Source organism: Phaseolus vulgaris, chromosome 1, assembly GCF_000499845.2.
Source record: "Phaseolus vulgaris cultivar G19833 chromosome 1, P. vulgaris v2.0, whole genome shotgun sequence".
Lineage (NCBI taxonomy): Eukaryota > Viridiplantae > Streptophyta > Magnoliopsida > Fabales > Fabaceae > Phaseolus > Phaseolus vulgaris.
Window position 1 is genome coordinate 5,774,539 of NC_023759.2, and position 19,018 is coordinate 5,793,556.

The 19,018-nt window shown below is 34.5% G+C and overlaps 1 protein-coding gene and 1 pseudogene across 12 annotated transcripts in view; one reads left to right on the forward strand and one right to left on the reverse strand.

The window, feature by feature from the left end:
• LOC137813333 (kinesin-like protein KIN-7O) overlaps positions 1-19,018 on the forward strand; it is a 29,532-nt gene that overhangs the window by 3,633 nt on the left and 6,881 nt on the right. For 4 of the 12 annotated variants that reach the window (XM_068615492.1, XM_068615497.1, XM_068615498.1 and 1 more), the window contains exons 9-27: positions 17-119; positions 431-511; positions 809-877; positions 995-1,054; positions 1,131-1,292; positions 3,901-3,957; positions 8,935-9,177; positions 9,259-9,327; positions 9,409-9,591; positions 10,262-10,366; positions 14,560-14,646; positions 14,773-14,922; positions 15,100-15,213; positions 15,282-15,368; positions 15,468-15,671; positions 15,764-15,937; positions 16,337-16,543; positions 17,358-17,447; positions 17,553-17,693. In XM_068615492.1, coding sequence (XP_068471593.1) covers positions 17-119; positions 431-511; positions 809-877; positions 995-1,054; positions 1,131-1,292; positions 3,901-3,957; positions 8,935-9,177; positions 9,259-9,327; positions 9,409-9,591; positions 10,262-10,366; positions 14,560-14,646; positions 14,773-14,922; positions 15,100-15,213; positions 15,282-15,368; positions 15,468-15,671; positions 15,764-15,937; positions 16,337-16,543; positions 17,358-17,447; positions 17,553-17,693 — 2,386 coding nt within the window. Of the gene's footprint in view, positions 1-16; positions 120-430; positions 512-808; positions 878-994; positions 1,055-1,130; positions 1,293-3,900; positions 3,958-8,934; positions 9,178-9,258; positions 9,328-9,408; positions 9,592-10,261; positions 10,367-14,559; positions 14,647-14,772; positions 14,923-15,099; positions 15,214-15,281; positions 15,369-15,467; positions 15,672-15,763; positions 15,938-16,336; positions 16,544-17,357; positions 17,448-17,552; positions 17,694-18,506; positions 18,561-19,018 lie in introns of all 12 variants that reach the window. The other 8 variants (XR_011081415.1, XM_068615494.1, XR_011081416.1 and 5 more) reach the window with 7 other exon arrangements.
• Positions 12,825-13,585, reverse strand: LOC137813334 (large ribosomal subunit protein uL16-like; annotated as a pseudogene).

Consider the following 19,018-nt stretch of genomic DNA (forward strand, 5'->3'; position numbering starts at 1 on the left):
ATAATATCTTATGCAGGGGCCATGTTCCATACCGAGATAGCAAGCTCACTCGAATTTTGCAACCTTCTTTAGGAGGAAATGCTAAAACCGCTATAATATGTAATATTACCCTTGCGCAGGTAAGGTATTCCTGTGTTTCACACTCTTAAATCAAATATCCTTGAGTTTAACACCTACCACGTTTTACTATGCAATAACTGGCTTGGAGGTATAATATTGCGAGGTGTTTTGTATATCACTTGATTAATGCCCATCTAATCTAAGAATTAAATTTCCTAGCTATCACTGGTCAGACAGATCAATATCCTGTATTCTTTTCTATGCACACCCCACGATTACATTTCATATTTTTATGAAGGAGCATAAAAATTATCCTTTAATATTCTTTCAGTCTAGTTGTTTTATAACATTTGTTATTGTTACATGACAGATACATACAGATGAAACTAAAAGCAGTCTTCAATTTGCAAGTAGAGCATTGCGTGTCACAAATTGTGCTCAAGTGAATGAGGTTTTGTCTAACCCATTTCCCTTGTTTGTAGGGCTATTTTATTTTGATTTTTTTTTTATTGCTAGCCATTTCAAAGTAGTTTTTTCTGTTACTTTCTCTTTTCTCTAATGAAGTTATTCTGCATAGCAAGTATATTTTCATTGCATCATCTCTTGTCATGTTCCTTTATTAATATATAGATGTTCTTACAGTTTACTTTTGCAGTGCAGTTCTGCCTTCTGTCTTATTTTGTATCATTTGGTTCTGCAGTGATGTGCATCTTTCACAGTAATTTTCTCATTTTGTTTTTGCTCACAGATTTTGACCGATGCTGCTTTATTAAAGCGCCAAAAGAAGGAGATTGAAGATCTTCGTGCCAAATTGATGGTGGGCCTATTTTTCAGTTGCTATTTTATATTTGATGAGCTTATTGTTTGAGAGAAAGTAAACAAAAAAGTTAGTTCCTGAAGTGTTGGCATAATTATGCTTTTATCTTTTCTTTAGGGTTCTCATTCAGGGCATTTGGAAAAGGAGATTCTGAGCCTTCGAAATACATTATTACAGGTGTATGAATTTTCCTTTGGGGTTAATTATAATTTGTTTTTGTGTATTCTGCATCTTACAATGTTTATCTTGTCAGACTGAACTGGAAAGGGAACGCATAGCTTTGGAATTGGAGGAGGAAAAGAAAGCTCAAGCTGAATGGGAAAAAAGAGTAAAGGAACAAGCCAAGAAAATTGAAAATTTGAGTTCAATGGTTCTGTTTTCAAATAGGGATGAAAGTCGTGAGCATATTAAAAGGGTATTATTAAGCATGCCATGTTTTCCTTTTAAATTTCTTTCCTGGTCATTAAAGCTAATTTCAGTATGTTTTGGATACATCCTACAAATAAAGCATGAAATGCTGTGCTGTTGGGGGGATTTTGTTACTTGTCTTAAATATAAATATTACATTAAAGTGTATTCCTTGTTGAGATATTTTAGGAAGTTTCAGATTTTATTCTTAATTTTAATTCTGTATATTTTGCTGTATCTTGTTTTTATTACTAGCATAACAGTCCCACACTCTAAGGGATTCTTTTTTATTAGAATAGGTGTTCTTTATTTCCGAAAATATCCAACTCATCTATGTATATATATCCAATGTATGTAATGAGAAATATAAGAGAGAATTTATTCTCTTTCAAACTTGAGACTCCTTATTCAATGACTGAAAAAAGTAAACAAAATAAAACAAGTAATAATGAATATTTTATATATTTCAAATAGAATAAATAAAATCCTTGATGCATGGAGCAAAGCACACTGCTTACCTTTAATTCCCCCACCCCCTTCAAGTTGGTGCACTGACATCTGTCATGCCCAACTTGCTTATCAAACTCTAAAGCATGAATCTTGCTATTGGTCAAAGATGCCAGCTGTTTATCGGAAGGCACAACTGGCAAGCAGATAATTCCAGCATCCAATTTCTCTTATATAAAGTGGTGAGCAATCTCAATGTGATTTGTTCTACATGCTGGATGGGATTATTAGTTGTGCTTACTGTACCCTTGTTGTCACAGTGCAACTTCAGCGACTAGTCCTTCACAAATGTTTTGGACAATTGCTCTAAATTTGGTTTCTAGCAACTACTTGTTTCTTGCTTTTCCAAATTACTGTTTCTTTTAAAAGCAAACATTTGCCTATATTGCTCATCTAAGTGCCCCAAAGTTCAGTAATCTGCCTCAAGGTTTTCTTCACTAGGAGAGTGCACAAACTGACTTAACAATTTGAAAAAGCAATGTCAGTCTGGATATGAGACTAGTAAATTAGTTTACCAACTAACCTTTGGTATCTTCCAACATCAATGGGAACATTTCCTTCTTCACAATGTTTTACATTGTTGGTCTACACCCAATCATTTCCATTCTCTCCTAGAGTCATGGAATATAGTTCCATTAGGAAAAAACAATTCCTTTTTTTAAGCGAGCAACCTTCATCATAATGTGGACGGAGTTGTCAAAATAGTCTGTTAGTGCAATACCTTTCCCTAGCACTTGAATTCTATTAGGGCAAAATCGTTGTTTAATCCTGTTAGGAACTTGTAGATCTTGTCCTTCTCCTCGTAGAGTTTGAGTAGGTCAGCATTTTCATTACATTTTGCTTCAAAGTGCTCATAATGGTCCAACTCTGGCCACAAATTTCGTATTTCATGGGTGTACTCACTGACCAAGTAATTCCCTTGTGTTGTATTGGAGATTCTCATCTTAATCTCATAGATTTGGGCAGCAACACCAATTTTGGAATAATTTTCTTAACTATTCTATACCTCCTTAGTTGTCTTTAGAAACATGTAAGCATCACTCATCTCTAGTGTCATGGCATTTCACAACCATGACAGTACAACCACATTTGCCTTGTCTATGCTACCAAATTTGGGATCTAAAGACTTCAGAGGGTTGTCAGTGAGATGACTTAATTTGCCCTTCCCTTCTAAGAAGGTTTGGACAAAGTGAGAACCTTTTAGGTATTTTTGCCATTAAGCCTAAGGCTTGGTTGAATATTCTACGGTTCAACTTACCCAAATTGACTGATTGGTTAAGGGTTTTCTGAGATAGGACATTTTTGAGGTTTGAAGTATGGTAATGTAGGCCTAAAAGGACTATAGAGGGAGAAAGAAAGGGGTGTGGTGTTGCAGCAGTGCAGGTCGCACAGGTGAATACATGGGAAGAAAGAAACGGGTGTGGTTTAGGAATGCAGGCTCCCAAGGATTTTAGAGTGCTTATACCATGTCAGAAAAACTGTTATTGATGATATTCATAGCGGAGCAATTGCTCTAAAATAGAATACAAAAACCTTAATGACAGAAAATCCTAATTTATGATAGATACAATCTATCCCTATAATTCAGGATCAATGATCCTGTACAATAAATATAAAATATATTGTAAGCCTATCAGTCCTCCTAATTATGGAATGTAATAAAATCTCTTAATTATGTAATTAAAACTATACAAGGAAATATTATCTAGAGCATAAATCAAGGGATTTTGACAAAGCCTATTAACATATGCATACAATAATTGATAAATATGACTCTGAGCCTGAACCTGGATGCGGCCCATTTCATCTAAATCTAAAATACTAATCACAATTATAGAGGATGCCATAAGAACTAACAACATGCTTCTAAAGCAATAATCACGAATTTAGCCTACGCAAGAATTGTAGTGAATAAAACTTTGCTCCAGCAACTGATTATCCTAATCTCCTCTTTAATACTGTTATTTCCATTTCTCTTCATGCAATTGCTTAATTTTCTTAAGATCAACCTATGCAACTTTTACACTTTTGCATGATTTTGTTTTCCTTGTTTCTTATTCTGCTCTCACTACCATTAGTGATTAGGTTTTCATGCATATGCTCTGCAGGACAAGAGGCGGGATACATGGTGTTTTGGAAAACTTTCACAGGAGCATCCAGGAAATGTAATATTTCACCTTCTTGCTGGATTGTTAGTTTTGATGGGTCTTATTTTTTATGAATTGTGATATGAATCTGTCTCTTGCTGATTAAATTGATTGTTTTGTTCCTATCCTTTACTTAGGCAAAATTTAGTAATTTCTATGCTACAGTTTTATGCTGTAGCAACAGATACAAATTTAGAATTGCTAAGAAACATTTCCTTGTTTATAAAAAATTCTTAGGCAGATGGTTTACTAGTTGTTCTGGTCCAGTCAATATCTGAATTGTCTATACTTAACCTGGATTACTAAGAGTGCACTACATTCATGGAGCAAAAATAGAGTTGGCCTATAGCTGCTATTGTGACACTGCGGGGTTGTAGTTTATTATTATGGTTCTTTTGGCTACCTTTGGCCACAAATTCCAATGCCCTTGTCTTCATTCTGACAGGTTTAGACATTTTTGTTTTATGATTCATGATTATTTACACCATTTTCGTTCACTATTATTTGGTTTGTTTTCTGTCTTTTGTCAACCCATGATCTTTTTTAATTAGATTTGCTGTCTCTTTGGTTCAAATTATACATTATAAGATTAGAGACATAAGACTAGCCCCGTGGCTTTCCCAGATATATGTTCCGAGTCTTGCAGCTAGCCTAGAGAAACTAGTTTGGTCCTATATTTCCCAAAGACATCAATCTACTTTTTCAACTTTCTAGCAACATTATATGCCTAGTCTCATGGCTTTATTAGAAGTATTAGCTGGCCTTGCAATCTAGTTCCTTCATTCCAATCTCAGATTAGGTTGATTATTTTTAGAAGGCTTTATTTGAGACAAGCTAATAGAAATAAAAAAGGATAGACAATAGGTTTTGTAAATGTATTATTTTTATTCATTCTGATGAGTGATACAGAGAATACCCATTATATAGGTCGAGATATCTAACCAACTACGTAACTAACTAACAAATTGACAAATGTCATATAGTTTATACTAACAAACTCCGAGTACTTACAAAACAACTAAATAATTCAATTGTTAGAGATCCTATGTTGACTAGGAATAAGACCAAATTTTAATATATAAGTGAGTCGTAATCCTCATCTTACAAGTCGATTTTGTGAGGTTGAGTTAGACATAAACCCACTTACTAAGATGCAAGGTTATCAGACTCGTAGAAGGTCTATAAACTCAACTCGTAAACCTCTACGAGTCTACTTTATATAAAAATTCAATACAAAAAATTCATATACTAATTCCATAATATTGAATGTCTCTATTAAATGTTTTTAAGCATAATTACATTTCACTTTGACCAGTTTCACAATTTGAGTAGTAATTCCACAATTTTACTGTACTAAAACACCCAAATTAAAACAATAAAAAATAATTTTATCCCAATTTTATTTTAGAAAAAAAAATATGCCCAATGACTTAAAAATCACTTTCATGATAACCCCTAATTTGTCCCAATCAACAAACCTTGAAATTAAAATTTCCTAATCCCTCAAACCCACAACTGCATCGCCACGGTACAACCCAATGGCAGAGCCTACCTGAACGAGGTTGCGAAGGCGAGGCATGATAAGGTGCGGCGAGGTGCAACGATGTGATCTGAGGAGATTTGAGATTGCGACGTTCAACAGCGAAGCGATGACGACGAGGCAAACAATGAAGCGAAATGCGAAAACACAAGACGAGGCAACGAGTTTTGTTTTCTTTCAGAACTTGTTGACTCGGCCTCCAACTCGTGAGGTTTGGACCAAGTTTAGCGAGTCTGTCCGAGTCCACTCTGAGTGGGCCAAAAAACTGGTCTACTCACGAGTTAACTCGTGAGTCACCACTAGACTCTTAAACTCGAACGGGTTTAAGAGTGAACCTGTGAGTTTGATAGCCTTGCAGAGATGGTATTTGAACAATTTAAAACCTATCCCAATCAAGTTCTTTGGGAATATTATGCCATCGCTATCGGACACCTCTTGGACTTAAGATTTTCATTCCTCGGCGTGAGGGGATGCATTGGAGATACCACATCGATGAGGAATAAGACTGAATTATAATATATGAATGAGGTGCAATCCTCACCTTACAAACTGGGTTTGTGAAGTTGAGTTAGATATAAACCCATTTCCTAAGAACAACGTATTGATACTATCTTTTAACATTGGCATGAACGATGTAAGGAAATAAAAACTTATTTTATTGATAAGAATTACACATTACATTCTCGAAACCTCTTTTTGTAACAAACTCTCTAAAATAAGGAAATAAAAATATATGTTGAAATGAGTAGGAAGATTTTAAAGATATTTGTTGTGAATCGATATGGAAATATTGAAGATATTTTTATCCTAATAATCTGCTATTTATAATACTATCCCTCAAGTTAGTAAATGAATATTAATCCTTTCCAATTTGTTAACAAGATCTTGGAATTTGTCATGAGGAAGCTTCTTAGTGAAAATGTCCGCAATCTGAAGTCTTGTGGAGACATGGTTTGTGAATGTGAGAACTCTTTCAAAATTGTTGAATGTAACGGGCTTAGCCCATAGTTTCTATTATGTTATTATTTCCATATCTATAAATAAACTACCCTATGTGTGTATTTTACATAAGGATGTTAATCCTATATTTATTTTCTTTATTCTTAATATCGTATCTAGAGCATAGGGTTAGAGTTCAATTTTTTTCGTGTAAACCCACTGTTCATCGGTGTTTTACAGAGTCCGTCCCAGCTGCCAACTCTCCGCCCGCTGCCCTCTTGCCCTGCTATCGCGTTGTCGCCAATTGGGTTATCCTTGTCTTGGTGAACCCATTGCTCATCGATTTTTTTGTTGTTGTTGCCAATATCTCTCTGTCGACTCCGTAGATGTGTTGTCGCATCGACGAGATCGCCTTGTCATCCATGTTATGGATCTGGCCTTGTCTTGTTGATCAAAGCTCATTTGATTTTTAGGTTTTTTTGTTGTCTGATCTTTATCTATGGCCTCTTCTTCTACTCCCTCGCAAACATCTAATGTGGGACCTACTTCACCTAGTACTCCCTTATTTGATACCTTAGGACAACTTGCTATTTTCAATGAATTTCTTAAATGGTATGAGGATTGTCAGATCTCTAGTTGTACTCATTCTCTTGCACTCTGAGGTACATCTTTTCCTGGCCTCACTCACTCTACTTCCTTGGCATTGGATTCTACACTCAGATGTCACAGATCACATTATTGGTAATAAATCTCTTTTCTCTTTCCTGTCTACTACGAGTTATTTACCTCCGATTACCATGTCCAAGGGATCTAAGGTCTCATCGTACGGTGTTGGTACCATTAATCTTTTCCTTCTTTATCTATTGATAATGTTCTGTGTAAGTTGAAAGAAATAGATGAAATGTATTTTTGAGATGTGTTTACAAAGTGATTACAGTCTCAATTTATAGACTATTTACAACCTAATTAAGGAAAGAAATAATAGGTAATTAAAGCTATACAAATCAAATCACTAAAATATATCTAATCTGTCCTAATAAATAGAGAATGAAATCTGCACTTAATTATGGAATAATTATTTCCTAATTATGCAACATGTCCTTGGGTCTTCACTTAAGTTATTATCCATTAGTCGTCTCTCTCATTCCCTTGATTGTGTTATTTTTTTTACCAAAGATTCTATTTATTTACAAGACCGAAGTTCGGGGCAAATGATTGACACCGAATGTGAGTCTTTTGGTCTTTATCACCTATAAACCTCTGCACATGTTGGCACGATTATGGATTCTCCATCTCTCATTCATGCTTGGTTGGGTCATCTTAGCCTTACCAAGATGCAACAACTTGTTCCAAGTTTGTCAAATTTATCAAGTTCATCGTGTCAGTTGTCTTAGTCAAGGAAACACATTCGTAGTTCTTTTGGGACAAGGATTGATGCTATGTCGTAACACTAGCTGAAGAAGCTTTAACTTTGATTTCTATTTTATTTTACTTAAAAAAATACAAAAGAATAGAGAATGAATGAGAGAGTGAATTTGCCTCTCTTAAGATCTCATATTTATAATAACTTTGGAGATATTGGATACAATGAGTGAGAGGGAAGATAATATAATAGAATAGGGAAATACATATCTAGGAACTAGGTACAAGCACACAACAACTTTTTAATAAATTCTATTTAAGACAACTTATTCGAATAAGTTTTTAGGAGTGTGTATATAGGAAAATATCTTATTAGAAACTATTCTTTTTTATTACTTTCCTTATTTCCTTGCCATCTCTTAGGGTTAGTTATTGTGGGAGATCTATATTGACTAGAGATATGACCAAACTATAGTATATAAGTGACTATACACATTACCTTGCAAGCTATAGTATATAAGTGACTATACACACGATTATGGATTCTCCATCTCTCATTCATGCTTGGTTTTGTGAGGTTAAGTTAGACTTAAAGTGTACTTTCTCAGATGGTGTCAAAGCCCATTTCAACATAGTTTGTTGGGCCTATTGTGTTACCGTTATTAGACCACTCACAAATGTCTAGTTCCTTGCTTGAAAAGTTCAACCCTTTGTGTAAGTATGTTGGAGATCCTATGTTGATTAAAGATATGACTAAATTATAATATATAAGTGGGTGCAAACCTCACCTTACAAGTCAGTTTCATGAGGTTGCCTATTTACTAAGGACTACAATACAAGTATAAATAAAGATTAGTACTCTAGGATTTATGAGCACATCAACATATGTACACGATTTAAGCACATTATAATACATAAGTAAATATCAATTAGTGTTTGATTCTCTTTTATCTGCCTTCCTTCTTTGATTCTTCAAACCCATAATATCAATGGTGTATTTATTTTTCTTATATATGTTTCTAGAAAAATAAAATGTTAGAAATTAAAATTATTACTACCATTATATGTGCATAATTTATTTTGGACTATGATAATTAACTTGTTGCTTTTATCTTATTTTTGGAATCCTGATTCATTTTGTTTTATGCACCTAGGTATACCCTATCATCCCACCTAGTGCTTCTACTGTAAAACCCATAAGACCTAATCGATACATGGGACCACTTCTTCCTTTCGAGGAACTTGTAAATGAAGCTGTTCATGTGGATGAGCCCTTTAAGCAAGATGACAATAATAAAGATGATGCTAACAAGGACTGTAATCTACCAAACCCTTGTGCTTTATTGCATGTGACAAACAGGAAAAAGGCACCATCACGGAAGAAAAGCTTGCCAATGGTTTGTTATATTAGATTTCTCATTCATATTTTCATTTCTTTAATTTTTAGTAATTTGTATTCTAATATTGAGCAAATATAGCAGGAGGACCACAAATTTCTAGAATTGCAGGCAGAATATGAGAGTTTGTTTCTAAAATTTGAAACTCAGGTTTTCCCCCTTAATTCTTGATTCACTTCCAGCACCAGAATTTGCTAGACTCAATATATGCCCACATGTTTCTTGTTGCAGAGAACTGTAAGTGATATACAGCTGGAATCATTGAGAAAACAGCTAATTGATTCAATTTCTCTCCATCCTAAGGAATCTGTTGAATCTTTAAGTTATGCCTATAATGGTAGCTTGAATGTTGAGAAAAATGCCAATTTTAGAGAATCAGATGCTATTCTTGTTATCAAGAGACTTCAAGAGCAGGTTTTGTTTTCTTTTCCTTTTTCACATTTTTTTTTATCAATTATTCCCTCTCTCTTTAACTTTTGGAGTTTTAAAAAAATTTGTTTTTACTTAATTATCATTTACAAAGTTCAAGACAATATTAATTACTCTTTTTGTCAAGTAGACCCCTTACTCTTCACTTAATATTTAGTTAGTTTACACATTGCATTTAATGTAATGTAAAAATGAAAAAGGGTAAAATAGAAAATCTCATACCTGCTTTGTTAAAATCAAGATAATTTATTACATTTGTTTGTCTCTCCAAAAGAACCATACACTTATAAAAGAAACAGAGGGAGTACTGAATTACTTCCAAAGTTTATATATTATTGAAAAACAAACTGGAGAATGGTTTTCTGAGATTTGTTCTAGTTATGAGCTTAGTCATCTAACTGACTGGATCAGTTATGAAAACCTGACAGTGACAACTGTAACAAACTACTCTAACTGAATATAGAATATAATGATGGCTATAACTAAATAACTATATGTCTGATGAAGGAAGTTATACCCTCACATGATTAAAATGTTTTTATAACCAGTTTTCTACTTTATGCTGCATTAGAATGTAGGCCCCCCCCCCCACACACACACTCATGCTGTCATTTCTAGTTGTGTCTTGCTTATATTTTTACCTTGCATCTTGAAGATCAAGGTTTTGGAAATAGAAAACTTATCAGGCCAACAAAGATTGGATAAAGTTGTTGATCTGGCAACAGAGCAGAATATATGTGCTAGTGAGAAATACAAAGAGGTAATCACCGTTTAAGTCAACAATGTTTCTTTCTCTATGCCTTCTAATCTGATTATGTGATGCTAATTTCTAGATTTGATAGAACACCTGGAACTAGCTGTAATATTTATTGAAATACAGAAAACACAAACTACAGAAATGATATTGCTGTCCCAACAAATCTCATCTAAAGAAAGTTACAAGTACAACACCATAAATATCCACTTAAAGTGTAAACTCGAGAAAGCATAACTATCATGCTCCATTCACTAGAAAAGCATAACAGTTGATCCTAAATTGGGATCTAATTGCAACAAGGTCTGTGACTTGAGTCCCACTGAAAGTATGGGACTCTCGTGTGGGATTTGTAAATGCTTGGGCTTTCCAACTACAATAGTTAGACTTTTGTGTTTGTGGTTTTCAGGGTTCTAATCAATTGGTATCAGATCAGTGCTTTCCACCATGTCTCTTAGCATGCTTACCCAAGACTAGTCAAAGGGCTAGTGCACAGTCAGCTTGTTTGAGCTTAGCGGCTGTGAAGAATAGTGGGTGTTGGGTTTATAAGATCTTTGATCCCTAACCTAGCTTTTGCGGTGTGATTCTCCCAAGGTTCCTATCATTATGTGAGGCATAGCTTTCATTCATTACCAATTCATCAGTTATCCCTATTCTTAGCCTGTCTTAACCATTGTCTGAGTTGTTTACATTCATAACTTCTTTTTGTTACACAGTTGTAACTTTCTTTTGCTGCAACTTCCTTTTGTTATTTTTGTTACATTTTTCCTTTGCATATAAACCATTCATCTTCACATAATAAAGGAAAGGAGCCATTATTGATCATTCAACTATTTTGTTTTCTGTGATTTGCATACCTATGTTTTCTTTCTTGATAATGTATGGTATCTGAGCTCTTCAACATAAGAGCTCTGTTGTGCACTCTTCTCACGTGTATCTTCAATATTAGTGAAGAATTAGAACAAATACCTAGTGTTCATAGCCATTTGTATCTCCATGCTAGTGAAAATCCAACAACTACTATTGTATCACCTTTTCTTGATTCTACTCACTACCATTCTTGCAGTCGATCTATTTCAATTGCTTGTAGTGCAAAGAACATAATTGAATTTGTTAATGGAAGTGCTCCATGACCACCAGAATTGGATAAAATGTATTTGTTATAGTGTCAATACAACAATATGGTCGTTTAATGGATTGTTCATTCTGTATCATCTCTCTTGATCAGACAAAGTATTCTCTGAATGGACAAGGCTGATGAAATTTGGAAAGATTTGAAATTTCCCTACTCATTTACAACTAGAAGCATATTTGATAGAACAAGGTGATCTCACCATAATTGAATTTTTCGCTAACTTGTTATTAGTGTTATCACTTATCGGCCATGGCAGATTTCGGTGGCGGAATTCCTGACCACCGCCACAACAAGGCGGTGACGAATCAGATTTCTCATGGCGGCCGCTATTGGCATGTCGGAGTGCTAACGGATTTCAGATATATCGAAAAAAGCGGAGAAAAGACGGGAGTTGTGGCGGGGTTGCACTTAAGGAAGAAGGGCTTGCGGCGGCGCTACAAGTGAGGAAGACGGAGCCGCGACGGTGCTGAACGTAAGGAAGATGGAACCGGCGGCGCATGACCTAACCCTAATTTTGAAGAAACTTAAGTTTGGGCCTAAGGCCCATTTCAACTTTAACCTAATAAAATTTAAATATTTAAATGCTCTGCAACAGTGTGCCGCTGAAACCCTAATAAAAAATCACAAAATACTTAAATTAGGCTTTTTGGGCCTATTTAAGTTTTTGGGCCAAAGGCCCATTTCAACTTTAACCTAAAAAAACCCTAATAAAATTAAATATAATTTAAATATTGAATGCTTTGCAGCAATGTGCCGCTGAAACCCTAATAAAAAATCACAAATTACTTAAATTAGGTCTTTTTGTCCTATTTTTGGGCCCATTTAAAACATTATAATTACACACCACATTTTTTATCTATGTGACAGCCACTACACTTTCATTATTTTTGTATTTTTTTGAAGTTATTTATATATATTTATATTATATTTTTTTTAACCGTAATGCTTCCGCCATAACCCGTTATGTTGTTCGTTATAACTCTGTAAAGGGTTTTTGGGGTCTTCGATATGAACTGTTATCCGATATTGATAACACTGCTTGTTATATGGAATTATTAAGAAGTGAACTTTAAGCCTAACTCAACCCCATAAAACCGGCTCATGAGGTTGAGGTTTGCACCCACTTATATACAATGAATTATCCTCATCTCTAGTCGATGTGGGATCTCCAACACACCCCCTTCACGCCGACAGTGACAGCAGCTCGTGTGTGGGATAACATATTATGGGTGGTGGCCTGATAAACCCAACAAATACTCGCTAGGATGAGATCAAAATGGCTCTGATACCATATTAAGAAGTGGACTTTAAGCCTAACTCAACCTAGTTTAATGGAATATAGTGATAAAATAACAGATTAAATCTTTCAAATCCACTAAAATTCAATCTCTAACACTTGATATAACAGACACAGACTTAAGCAGTAGCACTCTCAAGGAAAGCTCTTCCATGCTGGTGGTTGGCCAATGGTCCATGGTTCCCAAGAATCTTTGCATTTACACCATCTGCAACAATTCTGTTGTCTGACTTGAACTTCAGATAATCAGAACGGCTAAACTTAGTGAAGCCCCATTTCTTGCTAACAATAATCTTTTGACGACCAGGGAATTTGAACTTGGCACGGCGAAGAGCCTCCTGTGCATGATGAAAGGAGGACCTGCCCGATAGCCACTCTAGCACAAGTACCCTGTGGCTTTCCAAAAGCACCTCTCATTCCAGTTTGGAGCCTATTAGCTCCAGCACATGAAAGCATCTTGTTCATCCTAAGAACGTGGAATGGGTGCACCCTAACTCTCAAGTGGAAAACATCCTTTCCAGCAAACTTTGCCATGTACTTGTTGCAAGCAATGCGGGCAACTTCCAATGCCTCACTCGACACATTTTCCTTCTCCTAACTAACCAGATGGACACATAAAGGAAACTCATCCACACCTTTCTTCTTCATGCCAACATCGTAAATTCTGATCTAGGGATCAGGAACACGACAGAAATGGGACTTGGGGTATGGCTTATTTTTAATTTGCCTATAACACCTTGCAGGTCTTCTCCCCATGGCTGCGTCTCTCTCTGCTCCAAACGCGTTAGGGTTGACGCTCTATAAAACCGGCTCATAAGGTTGAGGTTTGCACCCACTTATATACAATGAATTATCCTCATTTCTAGTCGATGTGAGATCTCCAACAGGAATGAACTTGAGAATTTCAGATCTGATCCAGTAAGTTCTTGTACTAAGAAATGCTCGTGCAATGTTTTACCCATTATTGGTCAATGTAAATTAGAAGATCAAGCAATACAAGTTGTACATATGTAATAGGTAATTAAAACTATACAAATCAAATCAAATCACCAAAAGATATCAAATTTGTCCTAATAAATAAAAAACAGAACCTGCACTAATTATGGAATAATTATCTCCTAATTACACAACACCATCCACTATAGTAATATCAAACGATGGTTAAGACTTGTTGAATTTTGAGTGAGAAAGTTGTATTTTATGTTAAACTTCAATTGTCATGGACCTAATATGAGCAAGAGATTTGCTGAGGTCATTTGGACTTCCAGATTTGTAAATTGTCTGATCTACCTTCTGAACTCTGGTCAAGTTGGTCTACCCGTAAACCTCAGTCTAATCCTGAGATAAACTTTCTTTATTCTACTGTCTTCTTTAAACTTGTTGATGCTGAAACTACTTCAAGATATCAAGGATAATTTCAATGACACAACAACCTCATCTCTGTATCTTGCTACTTTCTCACTCTGTAGCTGGAATAAAGGAAAAAACAGAGGATACTAAATATTACCTGCCTGTGTATAAGTTGTATTTATGTTTATCTTTTAACATATTTATGGTATTTTCCTTTTTTCGTTGACAAAATATGGTAGCAAGGATGGGTCACACTCCAAGGGTCAGGGCAACCATATAAATTGGACACACACGAGCATTTGTCTAATATATTTTTTTTTTGCAAACTTTAGATATGAAGCTTACTGGAGATATAAATCCGTGTCATCGTATTCCTAATTAAGATTATAATTCCTATATTTTGTTTCATCTGCTTAGATCTATGAAGAGCTTATAAACGCACAACAGGCAGCTCGACTGGCTAATGAACAACTTACTTCCACTAAAACTGTGAGCAACATTAATGTATGAAATTGATGATTCTTGCTTTCTTGTAATGTTTTTCTAATTAAGTATCAATTTACAATTTTATATGGCTTTGGTTCACACTATATCTTATCCTTTAAAGCTGATTCTTGAAGCTTTATGTAGGATGCAAATTTTGACTTTCTGATCAGTGTTTCCATGGAAATTGAAGAAATTTCATCTGAAATTCAAAAATCAAAAGATGCTGTTCAAAGTGTTATGTTTATGGTGGATGATTCTATTAAAAGTTTCTCTGCTCTCAGTGATACTCTCCTTGTAAGTGTATTGATAGAGCCATTGAGGCACTATAGGATCAATAGTTGCAAGTAAAATGAAATTGCAGAACATTTACTTCTTGTGATGCCTTTAGCGGTTATCATTTGTTTTCTAACTAATGCCTAAAATTGTGTATGCTTTTAGTTGAAGGGCTTAATATTTTATGGTTTGATACAGGTTTTCAAAACCTCAGTATCTGAGGATTCTGCAGACCACATTTTAATCTTGAATAATTCTCTGAATTTGAATTCTTGCCTCAGAAAGAAAATATTTGAGCTTGAGAGTGAGAAGGTAAAGCTTCCTTTCTATTATGAAATATTTCTAGAGATGTCTTAGTTGGTCTAATATTTGTGCGGCAGATTCTTCTGGACAACCAGGTAGCTGATCTTCAGAAGCATCTTCAGGAATCAAAATTAGATGCTCAGAATTCCCAAAATTCTTTGATGGTTGGCCTTTATTTTAGAAATGTTTTCTATCCCATCTGTTAATTTCTTTGAATGTGCAGTGCAGCAAACATGGACACTAACTGTTTATTATTGTTACAGGAAAATTTAGAACAACAGAAATTTGAAAATGTAGAGTTGATTTCTTATATTCAAACTCTTGAAAAGGATTTATCTTGTTTGACATCATCTACAGTGGCCAAGGAAAGAGAAACTATAAGAAAAGATCTGGAGAAGGCTAAAACCAAGTTTAAAGAAACTGAGTCTAAGCTTAAGATTGCCATACAAGAGAAAACAAAAATTGAGGTTGTTTTCTTGCCACATCCGATGATTTCTTGGTTTCATCGTAAGCTATTTACTTTTCAAATTTATGCTCTAACATATTAGGTGTACCTTAGGGTGAGAAAGCCTATGGTGAGCGAGAGATTAAACGATTGCAAGGTCAAATCTCTCTTCTTGAACGTGATTCACTTGCGGCTAGAAGACGTGATTCAATTGTTGAAATGGGTTCAAAGATGTCTTATCCTAAAAGACCGAAGGGTTTAGCATTTTCTCTGGAACAGACAGTACAGGTTGACTTTGGGACTTGATGTTTTATGCTTGCTGAAACTTCTTGATTGACATTCATTTGAATTTGCTGTAACCATTGTTCTTTCTCTTATTTGTATGTGTACACATGTGTTTAAACTTTAATTCCCTTTCCTAATTCATGCTTTTGGTCACAATAGGTTATGTTCAGTTATTCTAAATGACAGTACCCGTAAAGAATTGTAGATAAGATGTTACAAATTCTCTATGATGTTTTTATGCCATTCCTGAGCTCTCACCTTGGCATTCCTTCCTTTTGCCATTATAATGAAGTTATGATTATGATTGGATTACTTTTTATACATTCTTTGTGTTTATATATATATAATTTAAGTTGAATAATTGGTTATTTTCATATATATGTATATATTGGCATGCATCAGGAAGAGCAGAAAAAGCTGGAAGTTATGGCATTTGAATCAGAAACAAGAATTGCTTCATTGGAAGAAAAAATAACAGCTACGTTAAAGGAGAAAGAAGAGGTGATGTCTATTAATGAAGGTTTGATGTTAGAACTTGAAGGCTTGAATGAAACACTGAACACATCAAGCACTGAACTGCATCATTTGAAGGAGGAAATTTATGCTCTTGTAAGTTTTTTTTGTAAATTTTCCTAGTTTTTCCCTTTTAACTCAGTTGTCAGATGGCTGATAGAATTAAAGGGTGGAGGGAAAAATGATAGAAAGTAAAATATAGTTGAGATAGTTAGAGAATCTGAAGTTATTAACATCATTTTCAAATGATCTCTGTTGAGATCTGTTGCAAACATATAAAATTGGGAGACATGTTAGAAATATAATATTTTAAAAAATAAAAATTATAAAACCATTCATGTAATCACCTGGTCCTAATACCTAAAGCTTTTGGCATAGTTGGTTTTTGACATAGTATCATTAAATTCTCTATAGCCAAGTGGTATAGAGTTCATTACTGAGCCCATTCTTCTAATAAAATGCTGAATTTAAGCACAAGGTAGTTGGCTACCACATTGTGCATGCCCAAAAAGCTGTTAATCAAAGAAGGTAGATTATACACATGAGTATTCTTTTATATGACGAAGAGATACAATCATAAAGAACAAAATCAATACCTAATAATGGGAAATATTTGGAAGATATGTCCCTGTCAAATATTTCTCCCTATTTAGTGAGACCAAATTATATCTAACAATATTTAATGTGATTTGCTAGTGGTCTTTGTTGAGATGCATGCTAATTGAGGTATTTTTATTACTGTGGAATGGACTAATCAACAGTTGTCAGTTGAGCCAGAAATTGACTACTCTAACTTGCAGATTACAAACCACCATAAGTAGCGATTTACTGTAACAATGACAATATTTAATAGCCAGGTATTCTTTCTCATTCAAACCATAAATTTGGCATCTTATTTTTTTCATCCCAGAAACAAAGATTGGAAGAATCTGATATCAACCAAGAAAGTTTGAAAAGCTCTATCAAAGTACTAATGGAAGAAAAGGAAGAGTTGGCTATGGTAGTGCAGCTGCAGTTATTCTTTTCTTCTACTTTATTGTCAGTCTTCCCTTTTTAGGACATTTCTCTTGTTAAGGCGTTTCATTATATCTTCTTGATCTTGCAGCAACTCACTGATTCACTTTTGGAAATAGAGGAGGAAAGGGCTATATGGTCTGCCAAAGAAAAGGCAGCACTTCTAGCTATAGAAGAACAGTCAAAGTCAAACAATGTGCAAATTACATCATTATCAACAAAATTATCGGAAGTAAGGTTTACAACTCCACTATTTAGGAAACCTTTATTAGTACCCTTTATTTTTTTTTGTAATTTTCTTTCATTCATCGGTTGATTGAAGCTGCAGTATTTGTTTAGATTGTAACTTATCTATTGCATTTATGTGCCACTCATTCATCATTTTTTTCCAGTTATAAACAGGACATGAATGCCTGTAGTTATAGAACACATAAATCATATTGACTAAACTTGTTACATAAAAGTCAATTCTACGACCCTACAATGGCTTGGTGAAGATATTTGCCAACTGATCATTGGAATTAACAAAATGAGTGGTTACATCTTCAAATAAAATCATTTCTTGGAGTAAGCGCCAATTTATTTTGATATGTTGGGTTCTTTCATAAAATACTAGATTTGATGAAATATGAAAGGTAGCTTGGTTATAACTGTTGCATAATCAGGAGAATTAAGTTATAATTAAGTGCAGATTCCATTCTATATTTATTAGGACAAATTTGTTAGTGATTTGATTTGTACAACTTTAAACACCAATTATTTCTGGCTTTCATTACCTATTATTTCTTTCCTTAATTAGGTTGTAAAACAGTCTATAAATAGAAACTGTAATCACATTTGTAAAATACATCAGAATTACATTTCATCTATTTCTTTCTATTCCTTTTAACTATAACAAATGGGAGTCACTAGTGTAACTTCCTCAAATTTAAGGTCTTTAAGCAACTGTTCGAGCCAAATAAGCTCACAAGAGGTAGAAGCCATCACTCTGTTCTTTGCTTTTGCACTTCATCTTGTGACTACATTCTACTTTTTGCTTCTCTAGGAGATCAAGTTACCAATGCATACGTGACATCTAAAAGTGGATCTAATATAGTAGGTGAGCTTGTCCAATTTGCATCTGAGTATCCTACAACTTTTGTATGATCATTGTGTCCATATCACAAGCCTTTTCATAGGGTCATTTAATATACTTTCAAATGCGAATGATTATATTTGACGATAACCTTTAGTTACCAAACAAGCTTTGAGTATATCAACTGTGCCATCAAGGCCAAGTGTGACAATGAAGATCCATCCACAACCAACAACTGGCTTTGCAAGAGTTAAGGGCACAACATCCCAAGTACTATTGTTTGAAGAGTACTAAAATAAAGGAAAAGGAAAAATAGGATAAATCCCTTTTGTAAGATACACACATAGTATTGTTTATTTATAGATGGTGTTTAGCAATCTAACAAACATCACAATAAAAAGATTCAATAAACACATTTCTAAATAAAACAAGAAATAAGGACTTTAGGGTACTAAATGGAGGATGACTGTGTTGAAGCCATA